At 47.9% G+C, this 21,463-nt stretch overlaps 1 protein-coding gene across 1 annotated transcript in view; it reads right to left on the reverse strand.

The window, feature by feature from the left end:
* LHX2 (LIM homeobox 2) overlaps positions 1–19,523 on the reverse strand; it is a 36,850-nt gene extending 17,327 nt beyond the window's left edge. The window contains exons 1-3 of the mRNA XM_060682049.2: positions 18,833–19,523; positions 15,709–15,914; positions 14,480–14,856 (exon numbers count right to left, since the gene is read on the reverse strand). Of these exons, the coding sequence (XP_060538032.2) occupies positions 14,480–14,856; positions 15,709–15,914; positions 18,833–18,952 (703 nt within the window). The 5' untranslated portion in view covers positions 18,953–19,523. The remainder of the gene's footprint in view (positions 1–14,479; positions 14,857–15,708; positions 15,915–18,832) is intronic.
* Positions 19,524–21,463: the final 1,940 nt, after the last annotated feature.

Consider the following 21,463-nt stretch of genomic DNA (forward strand, 5'->3'; position numbering starts at 1 on the left):
TTGGGCGCAGCCGTCCATGGCACCACTCAGCACCCAGCCCAGAAGTGAGTTCTAGTCTTGCCTTAGAGCAAGAAAGCCAGGTGGGTGATTTTGGGCCAGTCACCAGGAGACTGTGAGTTCTAGTCTTGCCTTAGAGCAAGAAAGCCAGGTGGGTGACTTTGGACCAATCACCAGGAGGTTGTGAGTTCTAGTCCCGCCTTAGGTAAGAAAGCCAGGTGAATGATTTTGAGCCAATCACCAGGAGGTTGTGAGTTCTAGTCCCGCCTTAGGTAAGAAAGCCAGGTGGGTGACTTTGGGCCAATCACCAGGAGGTTGTGAGTTCTAGTCCTGCCTTAGGTAAGAAAGCCAGGTGAATGATTTTGGGCCAATCACCAGGAGGTTGTGAGTTCTAGTCCCGCCTTAGGTAAGAAAGCCAGGTGGGTGACTTTGAGCCAATCACCAGGAGGTTGTGAGTTCTAGTCCCGCCTTAGGTAAGAAAGCCAGCTGGCTGACTTTGGGCCAATCACCAGGAGGTTGTGAGTTCTAGTCCCGCCTTAGGTAAGAAAGCCAGGTGGGTGACTTTGGGCCAATCACCAGGAGGTTGTGAGTTCTAGTCCCGCCTTAGGTAAGAAAGCCAGGTGAATGATTTTGGGCCAATCACCAGGAGGTTGTGAGTTCTAGTCCCGCCTTAGGTAAGAAAGCCAGGTGGGTGACTTTGGGCCAATCACCAGGAGGTTGTGAGTTCTAGTCCCGCCTTAGGTAAGAAAGCCAGCTGGCTGACTTTGGGCCAATCACCAGGAGGTTGTGAGTTCTAGTCCCGCCCTAGATAAGAAACCCAGGGAATGATTTTGGGCCAATCACCAGGAGGTTGTGAGTTCTAGTCCTGCCTTAGGCAAGAAAGCCAGCTGGGTGACTTTGGACCGGTCCCTCTCTCTCAGTCCAACCCACCTCACTGTGTTGTTGTTGTGCAGAAGATCGGAGGAGGAAGAAGGAATGCTCAATTCGTTCACCCCCTTGAATTAACCTTGAGTTATTTATTTAAAAAATAAATAAAAGTGGGATACAAAATAAATAAATAAATAATGACAGATCCGGTGCCTTTAGAAGTCAGGGAGATAATACACGTCGCCTTCTCCCAAGAGACCTTTTCCCTACTCCATCCAAGCCCATCGCGTACACACGGCATTTAAACCCAGATTCCGACATGCATGGTGTAAGTCCTTTGCCTTGCGCACGATCTCTCTCTCTCTCTCTCTCTCTCTCTCTCTCTCTCTCTCTCTCTCTCTCTCCCTGCGAGACCCCCATCTTCACCTTCGCTTCCTTTACAAAGTGAGCTGGGAGGGGTGGGGTGGGGGATGGAGGCCCCCAAAAGGACAGAGGCCTCTTGCTTTCTGCCACTGTTTAATGCATTTGCATCTTCGGTTATTCTCTCTCTGTCTCACACACACACACACACAAATACACCGAGCCTCATGCCAATCTTCCACTTGGCGCTCCCTTTCCAGACCCCGGAGAAGAAAAGAAACGCTTTGCAAAAAAAAAAATGTTTTAACGCACTTCAGCTTCTTCAGCGGCATGGCACAGCTGCAAACTCCCAAGTCCACTCCAGCCTCAATAGAGGGGGAAAAAAAAAAAACTCATTCAAAACCTCCCCAGCTCTTCCCTTCTTTGAATTCCCCTCTGCAGAATGAAAAAGCAGCCCATTAACTAAGTAAAAGACTCCTTAAAGGGAGGGAAGGAGGGAGCCCTGGGGGTGAGGATGAGGAGGGTGGGAGGAGGATGTCCCCCCCCCCCACACACACCTGATGGAAAAGTTGACCTATAATTTGAAGGAAGAATTGAACACAGAAGGTTTGAGCTGCGTCAGAGGCCCAGACAGAAAAAAAACTTTAAAAGTAACTCTCGGTGTCTTTGCGGGCCATTAAAAATCCAAAACTCTTTTTTAAAAAACGGGAAAAAAAATCTGAGTTTATTTTGAATTTATTTTCTCTCTCCGACCTGCTTCTCCGCTAACTAAAGACAATTAAACCCCACCTGCCCCCCCCCAACAAACCATGGAAACCCTTGCAAAGAATTAAAGTTCGGTGTCAGCCAGGAACTAGAACCTGTAGTTCCATTTCCAAAGCAAATTTAATAGCAATAGCACTTAGATTTATATACCGCTTCATAGTGCTTTTACAGCCCTCTCTAAGCAGTTAGAGAGGTAGATAGATCGATAGAGATGGATGGATGGATGAATAGATAGATAGATAGACAGGATGGACAGATAGATAGATAGATAGATAGATAGATAGATAGATAGATGATAGATAGATAGATAGATAGATAGATAGATAGATAGATAGATAGATAAATAGATAATAGACAGACAGACAGACATAGAGACAAATAGCAATAGCCCTTAGACTTATATACCACTTCATAGTGCTTTTACAGCCCTTGCTAAGCATAGAGAGGTAGATAGATCGATATAGATGGATGGATGGATGGATGGATGAATAGATAGATAGATAGACAGGATAGATAGATAGATAGATAGATAGATAGATAGATAGATAGATAGATAGATAGATAGATAATAGACAAACAGACATAGAGACAAATAGCAATAGCCCTTAGACTTATATACCACTTCATAGTGCTTTTACAGCCCTCTCTAAGCAGTTAGCGAGGTAGATAGATCGATATAGATGGATGGATGGATGGATGGATGGATAGATAGATAGATAGATAGATAGATAGATAGATGATAGATAGATAGATAGATAGATAGACAGACAGACATAGAGACAAATAGCAATAGCCCTTAGACTTATATACCACCTCATAGTGCTTTTACAGCCCTCTCTAAGCAGTTAGCGAGGTAGATAGATCGATATAGATGGATGGATGGATAGATAGAACAAGCACTTAGACTTATATGCCTCTTCACAGTGCTTTGCAGCGTGCTCTAAGCGGTTTACAGAGTCAGCTTATTGCCCCCCAACAATCTGGGATCCTCATTTTACCCACCTCGGAAGGATGGATAGCTGAATTAAATGAATACATACAGCAACTATTGACACACACACAAAAGCTGCATATACGGCTTTTTAAAAACTGCCATGCACGTTCGTCTTTTTGGGGGTAGCAAACAGGAAAGAGGAAAAAAAACCCTGTTCTTTTGGGACGCGAAGGGATCAGAACTACATTTTCTACAACTTCCTGTCTGCGTTCCAGATTTTTGAAAACAACGGTGTGTGTGGGGGGGGGGAAACCCACGCAAAGCTTCGTTGGATTCGCTCCCTCGATAATTATTTTACTCGTTCTACCAAAAGGACTAAAAACGCAGGAAAAGAGAGAGAGAGAGAGAGAGAGAAAGAGGAGATAAATATCTCTCGTGGGTGTGCTAATGCGTGAATTATCGATCCAGCTGTCTCAACGTATCCGCGCAGGCTTTTAAAATTGTCCTTCGTATCCGATCTACTTCTGACAGGGACCCAAAGACTGGTAGTGTTAAGTCAAGTGCAGGTCAGAATTTTGGAAATTCTGAATTAAATTCACGTGTCAGAACCAGCCTTCAGGGGCTCAAGCCGTGCAAAAAAATACCAGAATGTTTCCAGAATGGGCAGAGTTCAAACCCCCACCCCCCTCTCCAACAGCTTTCTAAAAGTAACCCATCATGCACAGCACACCACTTTTGAATTGGCCCTGTGAAAAGGCCCATTGTACTCAAAAGTAGCGCAATAACAATACGTAACAAAACAGTAATTTGAACAGTAATTTGAAGCGATCGCAGAGAGGGACGGTGGTTAATGCAAGAGGCAAACCCCAGATTTCTTGCAAGGTTCCAGAACTCATTGAGGAGAAGGGACCCCCAAATATTCGGAGCCGTGATGTGAAAAGAATGGGGTGGCTCTGGATGGCCGCAGGGTGGCCCATTAAAGTGATCCATTTAAGTCATCCTTACCCTCACGCCATATATAACCAGAAATCGCCTGCAAGTTGTTTGCATGTTCTAATCTACACAATCCCCTGACACAACTTTTAAGAGCGGACAAAAATGAAATTAATTCACCCCTTCTTTTTTCAGCCGGCTTGCCTTTCAAATTTATCATTCAAATTTAAAATTCAAAGTTATCCATGATCGAATATAATTTTTCTGCAGCCAGCCAAAACAAAATGCCACCGGAGCTTCCTTACTTAAAGGTTCCCCTCGCACATACGTGCTAGTCGTTCCCGACTCTAGGGGGCGGTGCTCCTCTCCGTTTCAAAGCCGAAGAGCCAGCGCTGTCCGGAGACGTCTCCATGGTCATGTGGCCGGCATGACTCAACGCCAAAGGCGCACGGAACGCTGTTCCCTTCCCACCAAAGGTGGTCCCTATTTTTCTACTTGCATTTTTTACCTGCTTTCGAACTGCTAAGTTGGCAGAAGCTGGGACAAGTCACGGGAGCTCACCCCGTTACGCGGCACCAGGGATTCGAACCGCTGAACTGCCGACTTTTCTGATCGACAAGCTCAACGTCTTAGCCGCTGAGCCACCGCGTCCCTTACTTATGAGAGCATTATTGGGGTTGTTGCGTAGAGGAAACATGTTTTGTTTGGCGTAAAGCATGAGCTTTTGGGGGGGAAATGAGGCAGCCTACCCCCCCAGCGTGGGGGTCTGCATGCACGCCAATTTGGAGCCGGATTAATTAAGTTGATCTTTCTTTGTCGGTGACTGAAACCAAGACTTTTCTTCGGTCCGCAGGCAGCTGACGCCGCTGTGTCACGCCATGTTCGTAAACACTCCCTGGGGACAGTGGCAGGAGCAGCGAATTTTCCCGGGTGTGCATTTGTGTGTGTGAGGATGAAACAAGGGGAAAAAAAGGTCATGGCAATTTTAAGGAGGTGGGTAAGGAGTCTCGACGGCACCCAATCAAAATTTTTTACAAGTCCAAGAAGATGGATTAAATGAATGCAACGGCCTAGGACAGTGATGGCGAAACCTGTGGCACGAAGAGCCCTCTCTGTGGGCACGTGTGCCATCGCCAGCTGTTCTTCTGTTTTCTGGCTGTTTTCAGGCCGTTTTTGGGCCGTTTTCAGGCCATTTTTCAGGCCGTTTTGGGGGCAGTTTTTGGGCCATTTTTCTGGCTGTTTTCAGGCCGTTTTGGACCGTTTTCAAGCCATTTTTTGGGCTGTTTTTCAGGCCATTTTTCAGGCCATTTTTCAGGCAGTTTTTGGGCGATTTTTCTGGCTGTTTTTAGGCTGTTTTGGGGCCGAAAAACGGCCTGAAAAAAGACCGAAAAACAGGCATGCGTGCACCAGCCAGCTGGTCTTCACTGGCACCAGAGCACCGGAAAACGGCCTAAAAACAGGCAAAGAGTCCTGGTAGCGCAGCAAACTAAAGCACTGTAATTTAACACCAGCTGTCTGCAATTACTGTAAGTTCAAATCTCTCCAAGGCTCAAGGTTGACTCAGCCTTCCATCCTTTCTAAGGTAGGTAAAATGAGGACCCAGTTTGTGGGGGCAATAAGCTGACTTTGTATAAATATACAAAAGGATGAAGGCTATTGCTTAACGCACTGTAAGCCGCCCTGAGTCTCCGGAGAAGGGCGGCATATAAATCAAATTAGATAGATAGATAGATAGATAGATAGATAGATAGATAGATAGATAGATAGATAGATATAGATATAGATATAGATATAGATTTGGTCTTTGGTTATTCGGGTCTTCTCCCACATAAAATTGGAAGTGTCTTGGCGACGTTTCAATAGATATAGATATAGATATAGATATAGATATAGATATAGATATATACAAAAGTATGAAGGCTATTGCTTAACACATTGTAAGCCGTCCTGAGTCTCCGGAGAAGGGCGGCATATAAATCAAATTAAATAGATAGATAGATAGATAGATAGATAGATAGATAGATAGATAGATAGATAGATAGAGATAGAGATAGAGATAGAGATAGAGATAGAGATAGAGATAGAGATATACAAAAGTATGAAGACTATTGCTTAACGCATTGTAAGCCGCCCTGAGTCTCCGGAGAAGGGCGGCATATAAATCAAATTAAAGAGAGAGAGAGAGAGAGAGAGAGAGAGAGAGAGAGAGAGAGATACGAAAGTATGAAGGCTATTGCTTAACGCATTGTAAGCCGCCCTGAGTCTCCGGAGAAGGGCAGCATATAAATCAAATAAACAAAAAAACAAAAAAAACAAAAAAAAAACCAGGCCGTTTTCTGGGCAGTTTTCAGGACATTTTTGGGCTGTTTTCTGGGCACTTTTCAGGCCCGAACAATGGCAAAAAAACAGGCATGCGTGCACCGGCTAGCTTGTCTTTGGGTTTCCAGTGCTCTGGAACGCACGTTCCGGTTTGGGCACTTGGTGCCGAAAAGGTTGCCATCACTGGCCTAGGAGCTGAACTAGAAGTATTGAACTAAAACGCTTTTGAAGGATGGGCTGGGTAGCCAATGGGCAACTTGGCCTCCTTCGGTTGACATAAATACTTGCAGGACAAGGAGATAAAGAGGAGTCGATGTATTTCAAGACATGGGATAAATTTTATGATTGGTTAGAAAAGAAATATGAATAAGGACATAGAGATAAAATAGATAAGAGAATAGATGGGAGAAAACAATTAGAAAAATAGATACCCAGATGATGCCAAGTAAAAGGAGAAAGGGGTTGGGGGGGTGGTAAAAGGGAAAAAAGTGAGATATTATAAAACTGTACGCAGATGATGAATTAAAAATAAATAACAATGGAATAAGAAATTGAAATGAGAATAAAGATAATTAGGAAATCGGGGCTGCTCGAATACCACTTTAGATTGAACTGAAAAGGGAAACAACAGGAGAGAGGGGAAGGAGTAGAGAGAGAGGAAGGGAGAAGAGAAGAGAGGAGAGAAGAGGAGAAAGAAGAAAGGGAAAAGGAGAGGAAGAAGAGGGAGGGGAAGGAGTAGAGAGAGAGGAAGGGAGAAGAGAGGAGAGGAGGGAGAGAAAGAAGAAAGGGAAAAGGAGAGGAAGAAAAGGGAAGGGAAAGAGGAGCAGAGGAGAAGGCTAGAAGGAGGAAGAAGGGAGGAGAGGAGAGAAGAGAAGAGGAGAAAGAAGAAAGGGAAAAGGAGAGGAAGAAAAGGGAGGGGAAAGAGGAGTAGAGGAGAAGGTTAGAAGGGGGAAGATGAGAGGAGAAGAAAGGGAAAAGGAGAGGAAGAAAAGGGAGCAGAAAGAGGAGTAGAGGAGAAGGCTAGAAGGGGGAAGAAGAGAGGAGTGGGGGAAGAGAAAGGAAAGTAGGAAAGAGAAGGAGAGGAAGAACGAATGAAGTAGGAGGAGAAAGAGAAAGGAAAAGAAGGGGAGGAGAAAAAGAAAGGTTGGAGTAAAGGTAAAGGGTAAAAGAGCAGCCCCGAAAAAGTAAAAGTTAAAAATGAAAGTTAAAAGAAAAGATGAATGAAAAATGATGGAAATGACTGTACGTGTAAACGTGTTTATGAAAAATAAAAATAAAAAACTTTAATTTAAAAAAGGGAGCTATTTTCCCTTACATCCAGCCACAATGATAAACCCCAAAAGTCACCTCTCCTTCCAATCCAATGTTTTGCATCTGCTGTTCAATTCTTAAGCAAGCAGATGTCATCATAGACACATGAGATAAATCTCTAGGGCCGAACACGCAGCTATATTCGCACCTATTCACACAGTCCTTCCAAACGGAGGACCTTCCTGTGGGGTAAGGAGATACAGTCAGCACCAAGGTGGCAGGATGGACTTCCCAGCTCTTGTTGCACCTGGTGAACATCTGGAGATGGGAGGACGGACGGGGGACACTGCAAATCCAATATGGATTCTCTTCTCTCACCCAGGTGCAAAGGGCCAGATCTCCTGCAAGGGTACCCCCTAAGTAATTGCCCCATAACCGTGTCTTTCTCCAGCCTTCAGCCCTGAACCCAACGAAACAAGGTGCCAAGTGAGGGGGCTACGGCAGATTAGACCTCAACGTACAACGAGGACAGAAATTTCCATTCCTGGAAAAAAAAGTTCTGCAAGTGAGCCTTGGTAGTACAGTGGTCTAAAGCACCCTGTTATTAACACCAGCTGCCTGCAATTACTGCAGGTTCGAATCTCGCCAGGCTCAAGGTTGACTCAGCCTTCCATCTTTTCTAAGGTAGGTAAAATGTGGACCCAGATTGTGGGGGCAATAAGCTGACTTTGTATAAATATACAAAAGTATGAGGGCTATTGCTTAACGAATTGTAAGCCTCCCTGAGTCTCTGGAGAAGGGCGGCATATAAATCAAATTAAATAGATAGATAGATAGATAGATAGATAGATAGATAGATAGATAGATAGATAGATACAAAAGTATGAAGGCTATTGCTTAATGCATTGTAAGCCGCCCTGAGTCTCTGGAGAAGGGCGGCATATAAATCAAATTAGATAGATAGATAGATAGATAGATAGATAGATAGATAGATAGATAGATAGATAGATATAGATATAGATATAGATATATACAAAAGTATGAAGGCTATTGCTTAACGCATTGTAAGCCACCCTGAGTCTCCGGAGAAGGGCGGCATATAAATCAAACTAATAAATAAATAAATAAACAAACAAACAAACAAATAAATAAACCATCATAAATACGAGGCCAAATTTTGATTACGTGACCATGGGGATGCTGTCATCGTGGTCGTAAGTGTGAGGACGGGTCCTCAGTCCCTTTCTGAATGGTCACTAGGGGGCTGGTTGTAAGTCGAGGTCTACCTGTACAGCCAAGAGGAGCCCACCTGTTTGGTGGAGAATGACCCAGAGAAGAGGGTCTCCTTGGAAAGTACCCAGAAAGATTGGCTCAAGAAGAAGATGGCCAAAAGGATGTGGCCCTTTTAATATCACATGCATGTCGATAGGCTGAGACTGATTCCGGGCTTTATTATTTACTACTATTTAATTATTTGGATTAAATTATGATTTTATTGTACTTGTTTCTTAACTTGTGTTCGCCGCCCTGAGTCCTTCGGGAGAATGGCGGCATATAAATACATGTAATAAATAAATAAATAAATAAATAAATGTTAACAACTTCACAGGCACTTCAACGCCGCAGCCTAAATTAGAAGTTTGCTGAATGCCTGGATGTCAATAAAGAAGAATATTTGTATGCTTAGGGTTGAAATGAGGGGGTCCTTGGTGCTCTCTGAGCTTGGTGGTTTCTCTCGAGGACGTTTCGTGACCCAGCTAGGTAACATTATCAGCGCTAGTGCACCTGGACATAAGGCTGCTCCTAAATAGTCTCTTTCACTATGCAGAACCCTTTTTGTCCATGAAGATGCTGCGAGGGTCAGACCCCACCCCAGTTAGCCCCCCACCCGTGTGGGAAAAGGCTACTTTCTCTGCAAATGATATGTCTCTTTATGCGACCAGACTCCCCCCACCCACCCCAAAGCTAGAGTGGCTCTCTAACTTCGATGGATCATAGGATAGGTTAGTCTACATCTGTGCTAGTTGTTCCCAACTCTAGGGGGCGGTGCTCATCTCCGTTTCAAAGCCGAAGAGCCAGCGCTGTCCGAAGACGTCTCCGTGGTCACGTGGCCGGCATGACTCAACGCCAAAGGCGCATGGAATGCTGTTCCCTTCCCACCAAAGGTGGTCCCTATTTTTCTACTTGCATTTTTTTACCTGCTTTCGAACTGCTAGGTTGGCAGAAGCTGAGACAAGTCACGGGAGCTCACCCTGTTCTGCGGCGCTAGGGACTCGAACCCCTGAACTGCCGATCTTTCGATCGACAAGCTCAGCGTCTTAGCCACTGAGCCACCGCATCCCTCGGTTACAATGTCCAAAACTGGACATTCACTCCTAGCTGCCTGGTGGTAGACTTACCCTGACAAAATTGCTTAGGAGGTGTGGAGGGGGGGGCTTCTTCCACATTGGGGGGCCAGAAACACACGTAGGAAAAAAAAACGGATGGGTTTTGCTCTCAAACGCCGAACCGTCTAGATATCACTGTCAATCCGTCGGCCAAACAATGTCAACTGGCGGCCCCCAGGGGGAGAGCCTTCTCTGGGGGGGCACCTGCCATCTGGAACGAGCACCCCCCCCTGGAGATACTGAGGATCCCGGACCTGTGTGCTTTCCGCCATGCCATCAAAATTTCTTTTCCAGCAGGCCGGCCTGGCCTAACCTCTCTTTTAAACTTTTTAAACTTTTTAAAATTCTTCCATTTTAAATTTGTCTTATGAATTTGGGGTGTTTTAAATTTCGTTTTCGGGGCCAATTATTTAATTGTATTTTAATGGTTTTTTTTAACATTTGTATTACATGTATTTTATTTGACTGTTCACCGCCCTGAGTCCTTCGGGAGTAGGGCGGTATACAAATTCAATAAATAATAATAATAATAATCACTTAATGAAGGAAACAACCCCTACACTTCCAGGGTCACCCTAATGTTGCAGCATCTGGAGCAAATTGAGGAAAATTGACCTGTGGGACTCAATCCCCCAATATAGAAGAGAAGAGAAGAGAAGAGAAGAGAAGAGGAGAGGAGAGGAGAGGAGAGGAGAGGAGAGGAGAGGAGAAGAGAAGAGAAGAGAAGAGAAGAGAAGAGAAGAGAAGAGAAGAGAAGAGAAGAGAAGAGAAGAGAAAAAAGAATAGAAGAGAAGAGAAGAAGAGAAGAGAAAATAGAATAGAATAGAATAAGAGAAGAGAATAGAAAATAGAATAGAATAGAATAGAATAGAATAGAATAGAATAGAATAGAATAGAATAGAATAGAATAGAATAGAATAGAATAACAGAGTTGGAAGGGGCCTTAGAGGTCTTCTAGTCCAACCCCCTGCTTAGGCAGGGAACCCTAGACTCTAGATCTAGAGAGATCTAGAATCGCTCTCAAGGATCTAGCAGCTAAGGAATCAACCACATTCTTCCCCATCGATCAGGAGAAGATTTCTTGGTTGCCAAAGACTGAGCGGTCGCAATAATGAAGAGATTTCTGGCTCAGAATTGGCTTGCTTTCAGAAGTTGTAAGTGCGTCAACACCGGAGGTTTTCAAGAAGAGACTGGACGGACATTTGTCCGGAAGAATCTGTAGAGATTCTCCATCCTCCACGTCATGGTTGTCCCAAAGGTGTTTTTTTTTTTTAGGAGGCAACTGGACTTTGTTTTTTTTTCTTTTGAAGACATTTCACTTCTCATCCGAGAAGCTTCTTCAGCTCTGACAATAGGAATTTATATTCCTATTTGCATAGAAGGATTAAAAAATGGAAGGATTTTTTTTTTATTCCTACAGATAAACCTCCAAGGACCCTCTAAAAGGATGCAAATGACCAACTGTCTGCAAGGACAGTATCAATCCTTCCCTTCCCCGCCATCCTGTCAGAACTGAAGAAGCTTTTTTGGATGAGGAGCGAAATGTCTTCAAAAGAGGAAAAAAACCAAAAAGTCCAGTTGCCTCCTGAAAAAAAGCACCTTTGGGATATTTCTCCGGCATGGTGTAGGCTGGTCTCCTGCTCGAGCAGAGGGTTGGACTAGAGGACCTCTAAGGCCCCTTCCAACTCTGTGATTCTGTTCTTCTTCTATTTCTTTCTATTTTGTCATGAATCTTCCTACCCTGTGAGACGTGCGACATCCCCTTGGCCTTTATACAGCCTATTGCAACTTCTCGGCAGCCCCCTCCCCCCCCCAATCTCTGTCCAAGAGAGGGCTGGAGCTATGGGACAAATTCCAAATTATTGGGGTGCCACCACAAGCTCAAGAGCAGCAAGAAGGGGCCCAGTAGAGAAGCCACGGAGCCCGGATTATAACCCTTTAATGTATTCTGTAGCCAAGTTGGTTTCAAACTGGGACAAATCCAATGAGAAATAATAAGTCGGGTTGAAGGAACTTAGTAAGTGGAATGGTAGATTTAGGGGAAAGCTTTTCTTGTCCTTTCGGGATAAAGGGGGAGGGGGCTTTTCTCAATAGGCAGGCAAGACTCTTCTACCCTCCCCACCCCCACAAGAAAGAAGCCCAGGTGGGGAGGGGGAAATTCTTAGGGGGTGCAACCCTAGAAAAGAGGGGAGGGTAAGGAGGGCCGTTTTCCATTGGACAAAGAAAGTAGGGGAGGGGGCTCTCCCTGAAAAATAAGTCTCCCCGTTTCTGTTCTCCCTTTTTCTTGGGGAGTTTGCTGCGATCTGAGAAAGGGGTGGGGGTGGGGGTTGAGGATTATTTTTTTCAAAAAATAATAATAATAAAACGGCGGGAAAGAAGAGACGGCTTTGAATTTGGTGGGGCCCCTCCAAGCTCTGCCATCTCCCTCCAACGAGGGAAGGAAGGAAGGAAGGAAGGAAGGAAGGAAGGAAGGAAGGAAGGAAGGAAGGAAGGAAGGAAGGAAGGAAGACAGAGAGAGGGAGGGTGGGAGAGGGAGAAGGATAGAGAAAGGAAGGAAGGAAGACGGAGGGAGGGAGGGTGGGAGAGGGAGAAGGATAGAGAAAGGAAGGAAGGAAGGGAGAGAGGGAGAGGGACAGAGAAAGAAAAGAAAAGAAAAGAAAAGAAAAGAAAAGAAAAGAAAAGAAAAGAAAAGAAAAGAAAAGAAAGATTAAAAGTTCCCAAACGGGGAGAGGGAGGGAACACCCGCGCAAACCGTTTGGGGGCAACGAAGGTGGAGGGGGGGGGACCCAATCTCTTTGAAATCCCGGCCCCCTCCGAAGCCGTTTTCCGCTTGTCAGACTCGATCGGCGTCCAGGAAAACGGCTCCCGCGCCGCGCCCGTTTCAACCCACCAAAACGGGCCCCTTTTTCGTTTCCCCGTTCTTTCAGCTGCAGCCTCCGATCTTCAACCTCTTCTTCCTCTTCCTCCTCCTCTCCTGCCCCCTCCCGCCCCTCCCCTCCCCGCCGTTGGGGACCCAACATTTACGGGTTAAAAAAAAATGTAACCAAGATGCGACTCAAGTTCGAATCCCGGCGCAATCAAGGGAAAGGGGTTTAAATAATTTCTTCCCCGGTTTGCAATTGGGGTGGGGGGCCGCGGAGTGGGGCAGGGGGCTTTCAGCTAAGCAGCACACAGCTCTCTGCTCTCTCTCTCTCTCTCCCTCCCCACAGCTCCAACTTTCCTACAGCAAGCACGTTTTTTGGGGAGCAGGTTGCTGGAAGAATAAACTTTCCCAGGTGCGGGGAAGGTGCTTAGAAAAGGTGGGTGATTTCGAGGGAACGGAAGGAAAAAAAAATTGGTTCCTTACTCTCCGCCCCTTTCCCCACAGCCCCCCACCCCCCCCCAAAAAACGGCACCGGATTCCCCCCGTTTTTTTCTCTCTGCCAGAAAAGACACAAATTCTCGCCGAGGTCAGGACGCCGCCGGGTTTAAACCGTGCCCGACCCGCAAAAAGAAAAGCCAACGCCGTTCCTTTCTTAGCTAAGAAACTCGGGATAAACGCTCCTGTCCCGTCTCCCCAAAAAATATTCTCCGGCAGGCAAATTACACCCCCCAAATTTTTACCCCCAAATCCCGTTTTTCCGGCGAAAAGCAGGGGAAAACCTCTCTGCACCGCCTTCTAATAGCCCATTCCCGCCAAAGCTCCCGTGTCTACAAGCGGAGATCCGCTTATTCCGAACGTGGGAACGTCCCAAAAGCTTGTGGGGGGGGCTGATGGGCACATGCCCGGGCCCCCCACAAGCAGAGGGGCCCCATACTCCTCTGGGTATGTTATAACTCTTCCATGCACCCTGCATCATATAAATACAGCAACATATTTGATTACGTTTTAAAAAAATCAGTACGAACGTGCAAATTATGTTTTCATTTTATCGATAGTTTACATTTTTTGCCCCCCTGTGACTAAGTTGTCGTAGGGGCCCCCAGGACACTGCTTTGGGGGGGAGAAAGGGGGGGCATAATGCTGTTAAAGACGGCCCTGGGCTGGGAATCTGGGGTGGGGTGTGGGGGCCTGGTGGTGCAGTGGACTAAACTACTGTTAAAGTAGTATTTAGCTGCCTGCAATTACTGCGAGTTCAAATCTCACCAGGCTCAAGGTTGACTCAGCCTTCCATCCTTCCGAGGTAGGTAAAATGAGGACCCGGATTGTGGAGGCAATAAACTGACTTTGTATAAAAAAGAACACCGTTTAGGAAGGGGGGGGGGCAAAGCCCTACTAAGCAGGTATATACAAAAGTATGAAGGCTATTGCTTAACGCATTGTAAGCCGCCCTGAGTCTCCGGAGAAGGGCGGCATATAAATCGAACCAATAAATAAATAAATAAATAAGGGAGCCCAAGCCCGCAATTTCAGGACGAGTTCAAGGCTCAGGCACTGGGGGGGGGGGGACAAGAAGCTGCCTGGGTTCCACCCCACCCACCCACCCAAAAAAAATATCCAACATGCCCGCTCTCCCGAGACCGCCAAGCCGACAAAACGGGGGTGTCCCAAACGCGCAAACGGCGCCTTCCTCGCCAAACCAAGCGCGGCGCAAATCTACAGAGCGATCCTTTTTTGCAAAACCGGGAGGGCGCAGCGCCCGTTTCCAACCCACCCACCCCCACCTGCCTCGTTCGGCCTGCTTACCTGCGTTGTAGGCAGCCAGTTCGGCGCCGGGACCCGGACTCTTCCGTTTCCTGGGCCTCCCCTTCTGCACGGTGCCGACGCCGTTGTAGTAGGGCAGGCCAAGCGGGGCGGCGGCCCCGAGCGCGGGGCCCTTGCCGGCCACCCCCTCGGCGTGGTTGAAATGGAGCTGGTACTCGTCTCGCAGCAGCGCCTCGAAGTGCAGGCGGCAGTAAACCAGCCCGTCCTTCATGCCGAAGTGGTCGCCGGTGGTCAGCATTTTGGCGCAGGTAGAGCAGGTGAAGCAATTCAGGTGGTAAACCGAATCTCGGGCGCGCATCACCATCTCCGAGGCGGAGATGCCCAAGTGGCAGCGGGCGCAGCGCTGGACGGAGAATCTCCTGCCAGCCAGAGAGAGAGAAGGAGAAGAAGGAGGAGGAGGAGGAGGAGAAGAAGAAGAAGAAGAAGAAGAAGAAGAAGAAGAAGAAGAAGAAGAAGAAGAAGAAGAAGAAGAAGAAGAAGAAGAAGAAGAAGAAGAAGAAGAAGAAAAATTGAGGAGGAGGAGGAGGAGGAGAAGGAGAAAAATTGAGGAGGAGGAGGAGGAGGAGAAGAAGAAGAAGAAGAAGAAAAATTGAGAAGGAGGAGGAGGAGGAGGAGAAGGAGAAGGAGAAGAAGAAGGAGAAGAAGAAGGAGAAGGAGAAGGAGAAGGAGAAGGAGAAGGAGAAGGAGAAGGAGAGGAGGAGGAGAGGAGGAGGAGGAGGAGGAGAAGGGGAAGAAGAAAAATTGAGGAGAAGGAAAAGGAGGAGGAGGAGGAGAAGAAGAAAAATTGAGAAGGAGAAGGAGAAGGAGAAAAATTGAGGAGAAGGAGGAGGAGGAGGAGGAGGAGGAGAAGAAAGAAGAAGAAGAAGAAGAAGAAGAAGAAGAAGAAGAAGAAGAAGAAGAAGAAGAAGAAGAAGAAGAAGAAGAAGAAGAAGAAGAAGAAGAAGGAGAGAGAGAGAGAATCCTTTGAAGTCTTCACCTGAACAGGTGCAGAGTTTTCCCCCCTCACCCCCGCCTTTCTTCACGGGATGGGATGGGGATAAGAAATTCAAGCGCCCTTCCCACCTGGAAACCCTAACCCTTTCCTAAGGGCGCCCCGGACCAGCCCGCTGCTGGGACAGGTAAGCCGGCAGGTACCGTCCTAAAGAAGACCGAGCCGGGGAGTTTCCAGCCCCCGCCCCCCCTTTCCCCCCTCCCTTTCCCCAGCTCCTTACCTGTAATAGTCTTCCTTGCAGTAAATGCTCCCGTCTTTGCTGAAACAGGTGAGCTCGGATTCCAGGTTCAGCTTACACTCGCAACACTTCAGACAACGCATGTGCCACTGCTTGTCCACCGCCAGGAGGTAGTAGCGGTCCGAGATCTTCCCCCCGCAGCCGGCGCACAGGGCGGCTCGCTCGCTGCTGACCGACGGCATAGCGTGCTGCGGGATGGAGGGGAGAGAAAAGCGGCGCTTAATAGCGAAGGACCGGACAGGTTCGCTCACCTGGAAGTGCCTAAACCCGGCAAGGGGGGGATGGGGGAAGCCAGGAGGCCCGATCTCCCTTCCAGCCAAACCGGCGAATCCAAACGCTTTTTCCCACCCAGGAGCTCAACCCGGAGAGGGGCTCAACCCGCGAGCCCCCCAAATCGTTTTTTTTTCCTTCTCCCTGGTTGCCTTCTCACAACCCACGGAACCCAGGTCAGAAGAAGAGGCCGCGTTTTTACCCCTGGTCAGACCCGGGTAGCTGTTAATCCTGGCTCCAGTTTTAGGGGAATTCCGCGAATCTGACGAAGCCGAAACTGGTGTGTGTGTGTATGTGTACGTGTGAATTCGGGGCTCGAGTTAAGCCGTGTCGAGTTTTCGAACCCCACTCAAACCTCCCGTTCTGTGTCTCGCAGGAATGGATTGTGCCGCCCGAAAAAAGTGGGAAGGTGGACGGCGGGAAAAGCAAAACGGGAGGCCTGCGTGGGTTTGGGGAGGGGGTATATGAGTGGTGGGATTATTAAACCCAGTAAAAAATAAATAGGGGTGCAAATTGCTGCCTGCAATTACTGCAAGTTCGAATCTCACCAGGCTCAAGGTTGACTCAGCCTTCCATCCTTTCTAAGGTGGGTAAATTGAGGACCCAGTTTGTGGGGGCAATAAACTGACTTTGTATAAATATACAAAAGTATGAAGGCTATTGCTTAACGCATTGTAAGCCGCCCTGAGTCTCCAGAGAAGGGCGGCATATAAATAATAATAATAATAAAAAAATAGGGGTCCCGTCCGGAAGGGGAAACTCAGCTCCCTTTTCAAACTCTTTGAAGAAAGCAAAATTAGTAAATAAAAAAAAAAATACGACTCTAATCATATTCTTCTGCTAACAAAATAACAAAATCTCCTTCCGCGATTTCCCCGTTGTTGTTATTGTTGTTTTTAAAGGGGAAAAAAACGAAGAAAATTTAAGCGGGGAGGAGGAGTAAGAAGGAAGGGAAGGGCGCTTCGTACAGGGCCAAGCCCGTGGTTTTTTGGGGTGTTTTTTTGCGCGTTTCCACGACCAGGCAGAAACTAAATCAAGGCATCACTTCGGAAGCAGCGCAAAAGCATCTGGCTACGATCAGCCCTGCTTGAGATTGTAACGGACTTCAGTGGAAATTTGCCCCCGGCGAGCTCTCTGGAGCTCCTGCAAGACTGAGCGCCTCCGCGGAGTCTAAGTTTGAATTTATCCGAGCTGAGGGTTTTTTCCCCCTTCTGCCTAAATAACCAAATAACTGGTCGAAGGATCGTTTTTTTTCCCCCTTTCTTATAAAAAAAATATTTTAAAATGTAAATTTTAATTTATCCAACACCGTTTCGGCAGGCATTGGGGAAGGAAAATCCACTTTCTTCTGTCATATTTCTTTTTTTTTTTTTAAATAGGACAAATAATTATTTTAATTAGAAATGGAAGAGGCGGACATTTTCTTTTAAAAAAAAGATCCCTAAGCATTAGATTAATTTTATTTCTCCTGCAAAAAAACAAAAAACACGGTTCCTCTAATTTTGAAATGAGAAAGTGGAGAAATAGCGGGAATCTTTTGAAAACCCATTTAATATTTGGAAGCAGGGAAATGGTTTGAGTCCTATTATTTAATTCCTGCCAGAATGGTTAGAAGCCCAAGCTTGAAACTCTGCAAAAAAAATAATAATAAAGTGAATAGATTTCTTGGCTTCTCTCTTCGAAGCGTCTCTGCGGAAAATAATAATTCTAAGGGCAAAAAAAATAGCAGGCTCATGGGGGGAAAAAATCATAGCAACAAAACAATAATAACCGTAAAACAAAAAAGAAAGAAAGAAAAAAAAAACAGGAGAGGAAAAAATAGTAGCCGTTTGTCTTCTCTTTCCCGACTTTTCCGAGTGCCAAGAAATCTCGGAAGAAAAATAAGACAAGGCAAGATGAAAAAAATATTTTGAAAAGGCCCTTTCGTTCAACTTTGAAATAAATGTTCCCAAATAAATAGCATTTCGCACCATGCATTTTACGCACAGATTATTGTTCACAATGCTATTGTTATATATATATATATTGTCATTACTTATAATATTATCTGCGGCTGGATACGGGTAACAGTCATTTTTCCCTAGTTAAAACCGGTGAAAGCAAAACGATTTTCGCGAAGGGAAAAGAAACCAGCGCAAAACTATAAATGCTAATCCCCCTATTAAAATGTTGCCGACCGAGGCCACTTGGTTAAGCAAACACATTCAAAGCAAAAAAAAAAAATGGCTGGGGGGGGAGGAAGCAAAGCCCATAGATAGACAAGAGGACTTAGATTTGGGCAATTGTAAATGCAATGTTGAAAGCCTCGTAAGTAAAATAAAAACCTTTCTCTTTCTCCCAGTCACTTTTTTTGGGGTTGGATTTAAGAAGGTGGGCTAACTTTGCCTTCCCTTGCGATCGTTACCAATTGCGATCGTTAAAGACATTTAATTTTATGTTTTACAGACCGGAGGGAGGGGGGAATAAAACTAGAGAGAGGAGCAGAAAAATATACCCGTTAATCAAAAATGACTTTTTAGGGGGAGTGTGTGTGTGTGGGGGGGAGAGATTTGGGTTCTTAAACCCACAATTCCTCGGGTTTAAAGTAGGCGCAGAACTACGGCTTCGCCTGGCAATTTTCCGGATCCTTTTCCGAAGGATTGAAGCGCTTCCAGTTCCGCGGCTTTTCCCTTTTTAACCCTTTTCCCCCTCACCCAAATCCCTCAAGGCTCCGTATTTCGTTGGAGGAGGCTTTTTTGGGGGGGGACCGCAAATGGGTTTCCGAGAACCCGGCTTCGCCCCGAATCCTTCCCTGCCTAAAAGTGGCACTCCAGGGCCTGCCGCCGCGGAGCCCTACCGTTTCGGTTTCGCCGCGGTCGATGACCGAAGTGATGGCGGGCGCGTCTGCCTTGCTCCTCCGGTCCATCTCGTCGATGACGCCCTGCATTTCGGAACCGGCTAAGCTGTGGAAGAGCATGGCCGCGCCGGAGGCTCCGCGCCTCTCCGCCGTTCCCCGCGACCGACGCTTCGGGTTCTCCGGTTACCGGCGGCGGCGAGGAGGTGTCATTTCACGGCCCGGGCCGCCCCGTCTCGCCTCCTCTTCCTCCCCGGTGGGTTTCTTTCCGCCCGACGGGGGTGGCCGACCCCCCCGACCCCCCCCCAGGCCAGGCCGGGGGAAGAAACGAGGGGTGGCTTTAAAACATCGCGGGTTCCAGGCCCGACGGACAGACGGAGGGCGGGCGCGGCGAACGACGGGCGGCCGCCTCCGCTTCTCCCGGTGGTGCCCGGGACGGCTCCGGTGGTGGAAGAGGCCTAGGCGCTGCGGCGAGCGAGAGGGCCGGATCCGCGCAAGGAGGGAGGCAACCGGGAGCAGGGCCGGCCTCTGCGCCTCCTCCTCCTCCTCTTCCTCCTCCTCCTGTTCTTCTTCCTCCGCCGTCAGGCGCGGCTGTGGCGGTGGTAACGGCGGCTGAGCCCGGCTGCCGCTTCGAGGACCGAGGCAGGGGGGCGGGAACGCCAAGGCTGGAAGAGGGGGAGGACCGGGAGGAGGAGCCGCGTTCCGGGCAGAAGCCGCCGCAGTCCCAGCCCGCGCAAGGCTCCGCGCCTTTTCTAGCGCCGCTCTGACATCACGTCGGGCACGGCGCCCATTGGCTGCTCCACGCCCGCCCGGCTCCGTCTACCATGTGCTCACCGGTCGCCGGCTCGGTCCGGGAAGGGCCAAGGCTCCCCCGCCGCCTGGGGAACCATCCTCGCCTTTAGCCGGCCTGGCCGCGCCGTCCAGGCAGCCGTTGCTTTGCTACTGCATCACCGGCGAGGAAATTGTTCCTGGCAGAGATGTCTCTCCCCCCCCTCCACCCCCCCTCCGATCTCTCCCAGGAGGTTCATTGGTCCCTGCCTGCTGCCCCCCCCCGACGCCCCCTTTTGCTTCCTTTCTGCTCGCAAAGAATGAGGCAGACCCCGTCCCCCCTCGGGTGGGAAAGGGGTCTTCTCCCCTCCCTTGGAGAGTAAGTCAGAGAGAGGAATTTTCCGGGGAAGGAAGAAGTGGACTCCCGAAAAGGAGGGAGGGAGGAAAGAAGGAAGGAAGGAAGGAAGGAAGGAAGGAAGGAAGGAAGGAAGGAAGGAAGATAAAAAGAAAGAAAGGAAGGAAGGAAGGAAGGGAGAAAGAAAGGAAGGAAGGAAGGAAGAAAGAAAGACAGAAAGGAAGGAGAGAGGGGAGGGAGGGAGGCAGGAAAGAAGGAAGGAAGGAAGAAAAAGAGGAAGGAAGGAGAGAGGGGAGGGAGGAAGGGAGGAAAGAAGGGAGGGAGGGAGGAAGGAGAAAGAAGGGAGAGAGGCAGGAAAGAATGAAGGAAAGAAGGATAATGTAGGAAGGACGGAAAGGATGGAGGAAAGAAAGAAAGAAGAAAAAAGAAGGGAGAGGCAAAGAGGCAGGAAGGGAAGGAGGGAAGGAGGGAGGAAAGAAAGAAGAAAGAAAGAAAGAAGAAAGAAGGAAAGAAAAAACAAAGGAAGAAAAACAGAAAGGGGAAAGAAAGAAAGAGGAGAGACACAGAGAGGCAGGAAAGAAGGAGGCAGGAAAGAAGGAAGAAAGGGAGGGAGGAGAGAAAGAAAGAAAGAAAGAAAGAAAGAAAGAAAGAAAGAAAGAAAGAAAGAAAGGAGGAAGGAAAGGAGAGAGGCAGGAAAGAAGGAAGGATTCCCCCCCCCCAGTGAAGGGGGCGTGGCGTCGAAAGAGTGGTCTGGTTCTACCGTTCCGTAGGCGCGGGGTGGGGGGGGGCGAGAGCCTTTTCTGGTCGGGGGGGGCGATGCGCGCACATCAGCACCTGCGTTAGAAAGCTGGTCCTGCATTGGCACAGCTTCGAAGGGGAACGGAAGGCTTTGGATGAACCAGCAGAGCACCAGAGCCATGATCCCAGGGGGTGGTTAGGACGGGGGGGGAACTGGGGGTGGGAAAGGAGGAGGGCCCCCCCAGTTCCGCCCTTCCTTAATTGGGGTGGGGGGTGGGGGGCGGAGACGGTACTTTATAGGCCACCAGCTCCTATAGATGCTCATCAGTTCCAAAGGATGAATTGGGCATGGATCTAAACTAGAGTGACTCCGAAGGACCAGGACATCCTGCGCCCCCCCCCCGGGCCCCCACCTTCTCCGGGATTCCCTCGGCTGAACCTGTTTGAGAATATCCTGAGCAAAGAGTCATCCTGCCCCCCACTTCCCCCCCCCCCCGCTTCAATCGGTATTTGAAGCCGGATTCAGAAAAATTGTCCGCTTGTTCTTTTTTTTTTTGCGCATTTTTTTTGCGCATTTTTTTAAAAATTTGATTTATATGCCGCCCTTCTCCAGAGACTCAGGGAGGCTTACAATGCCTTCATACTTTTGTATATTTTTATACAAAGTCAGCTTATTGCCCCCATAATCTGGGTCCTCATTTTACGTAACCTTAGAAAGGATGGAAGACTGAGTCAACCTTGAGCCTGGCGAGATTCGAACTTGCAGTAATCGC

This window comes from Pantherophis guttatus, chromosome 16 (assembly GCF_059756535.1).
Source record: "Pantherophis guttatus breed Tessera chromosome 16, ASM5975653v1, whole genome shotgun sequence".
Lineage (NCBI taxonomy): Eukaryota > Metazoa > Chordata > Lepidosauria > Squamata > Colubridae > Pantherophis > Pantherophis guttatus.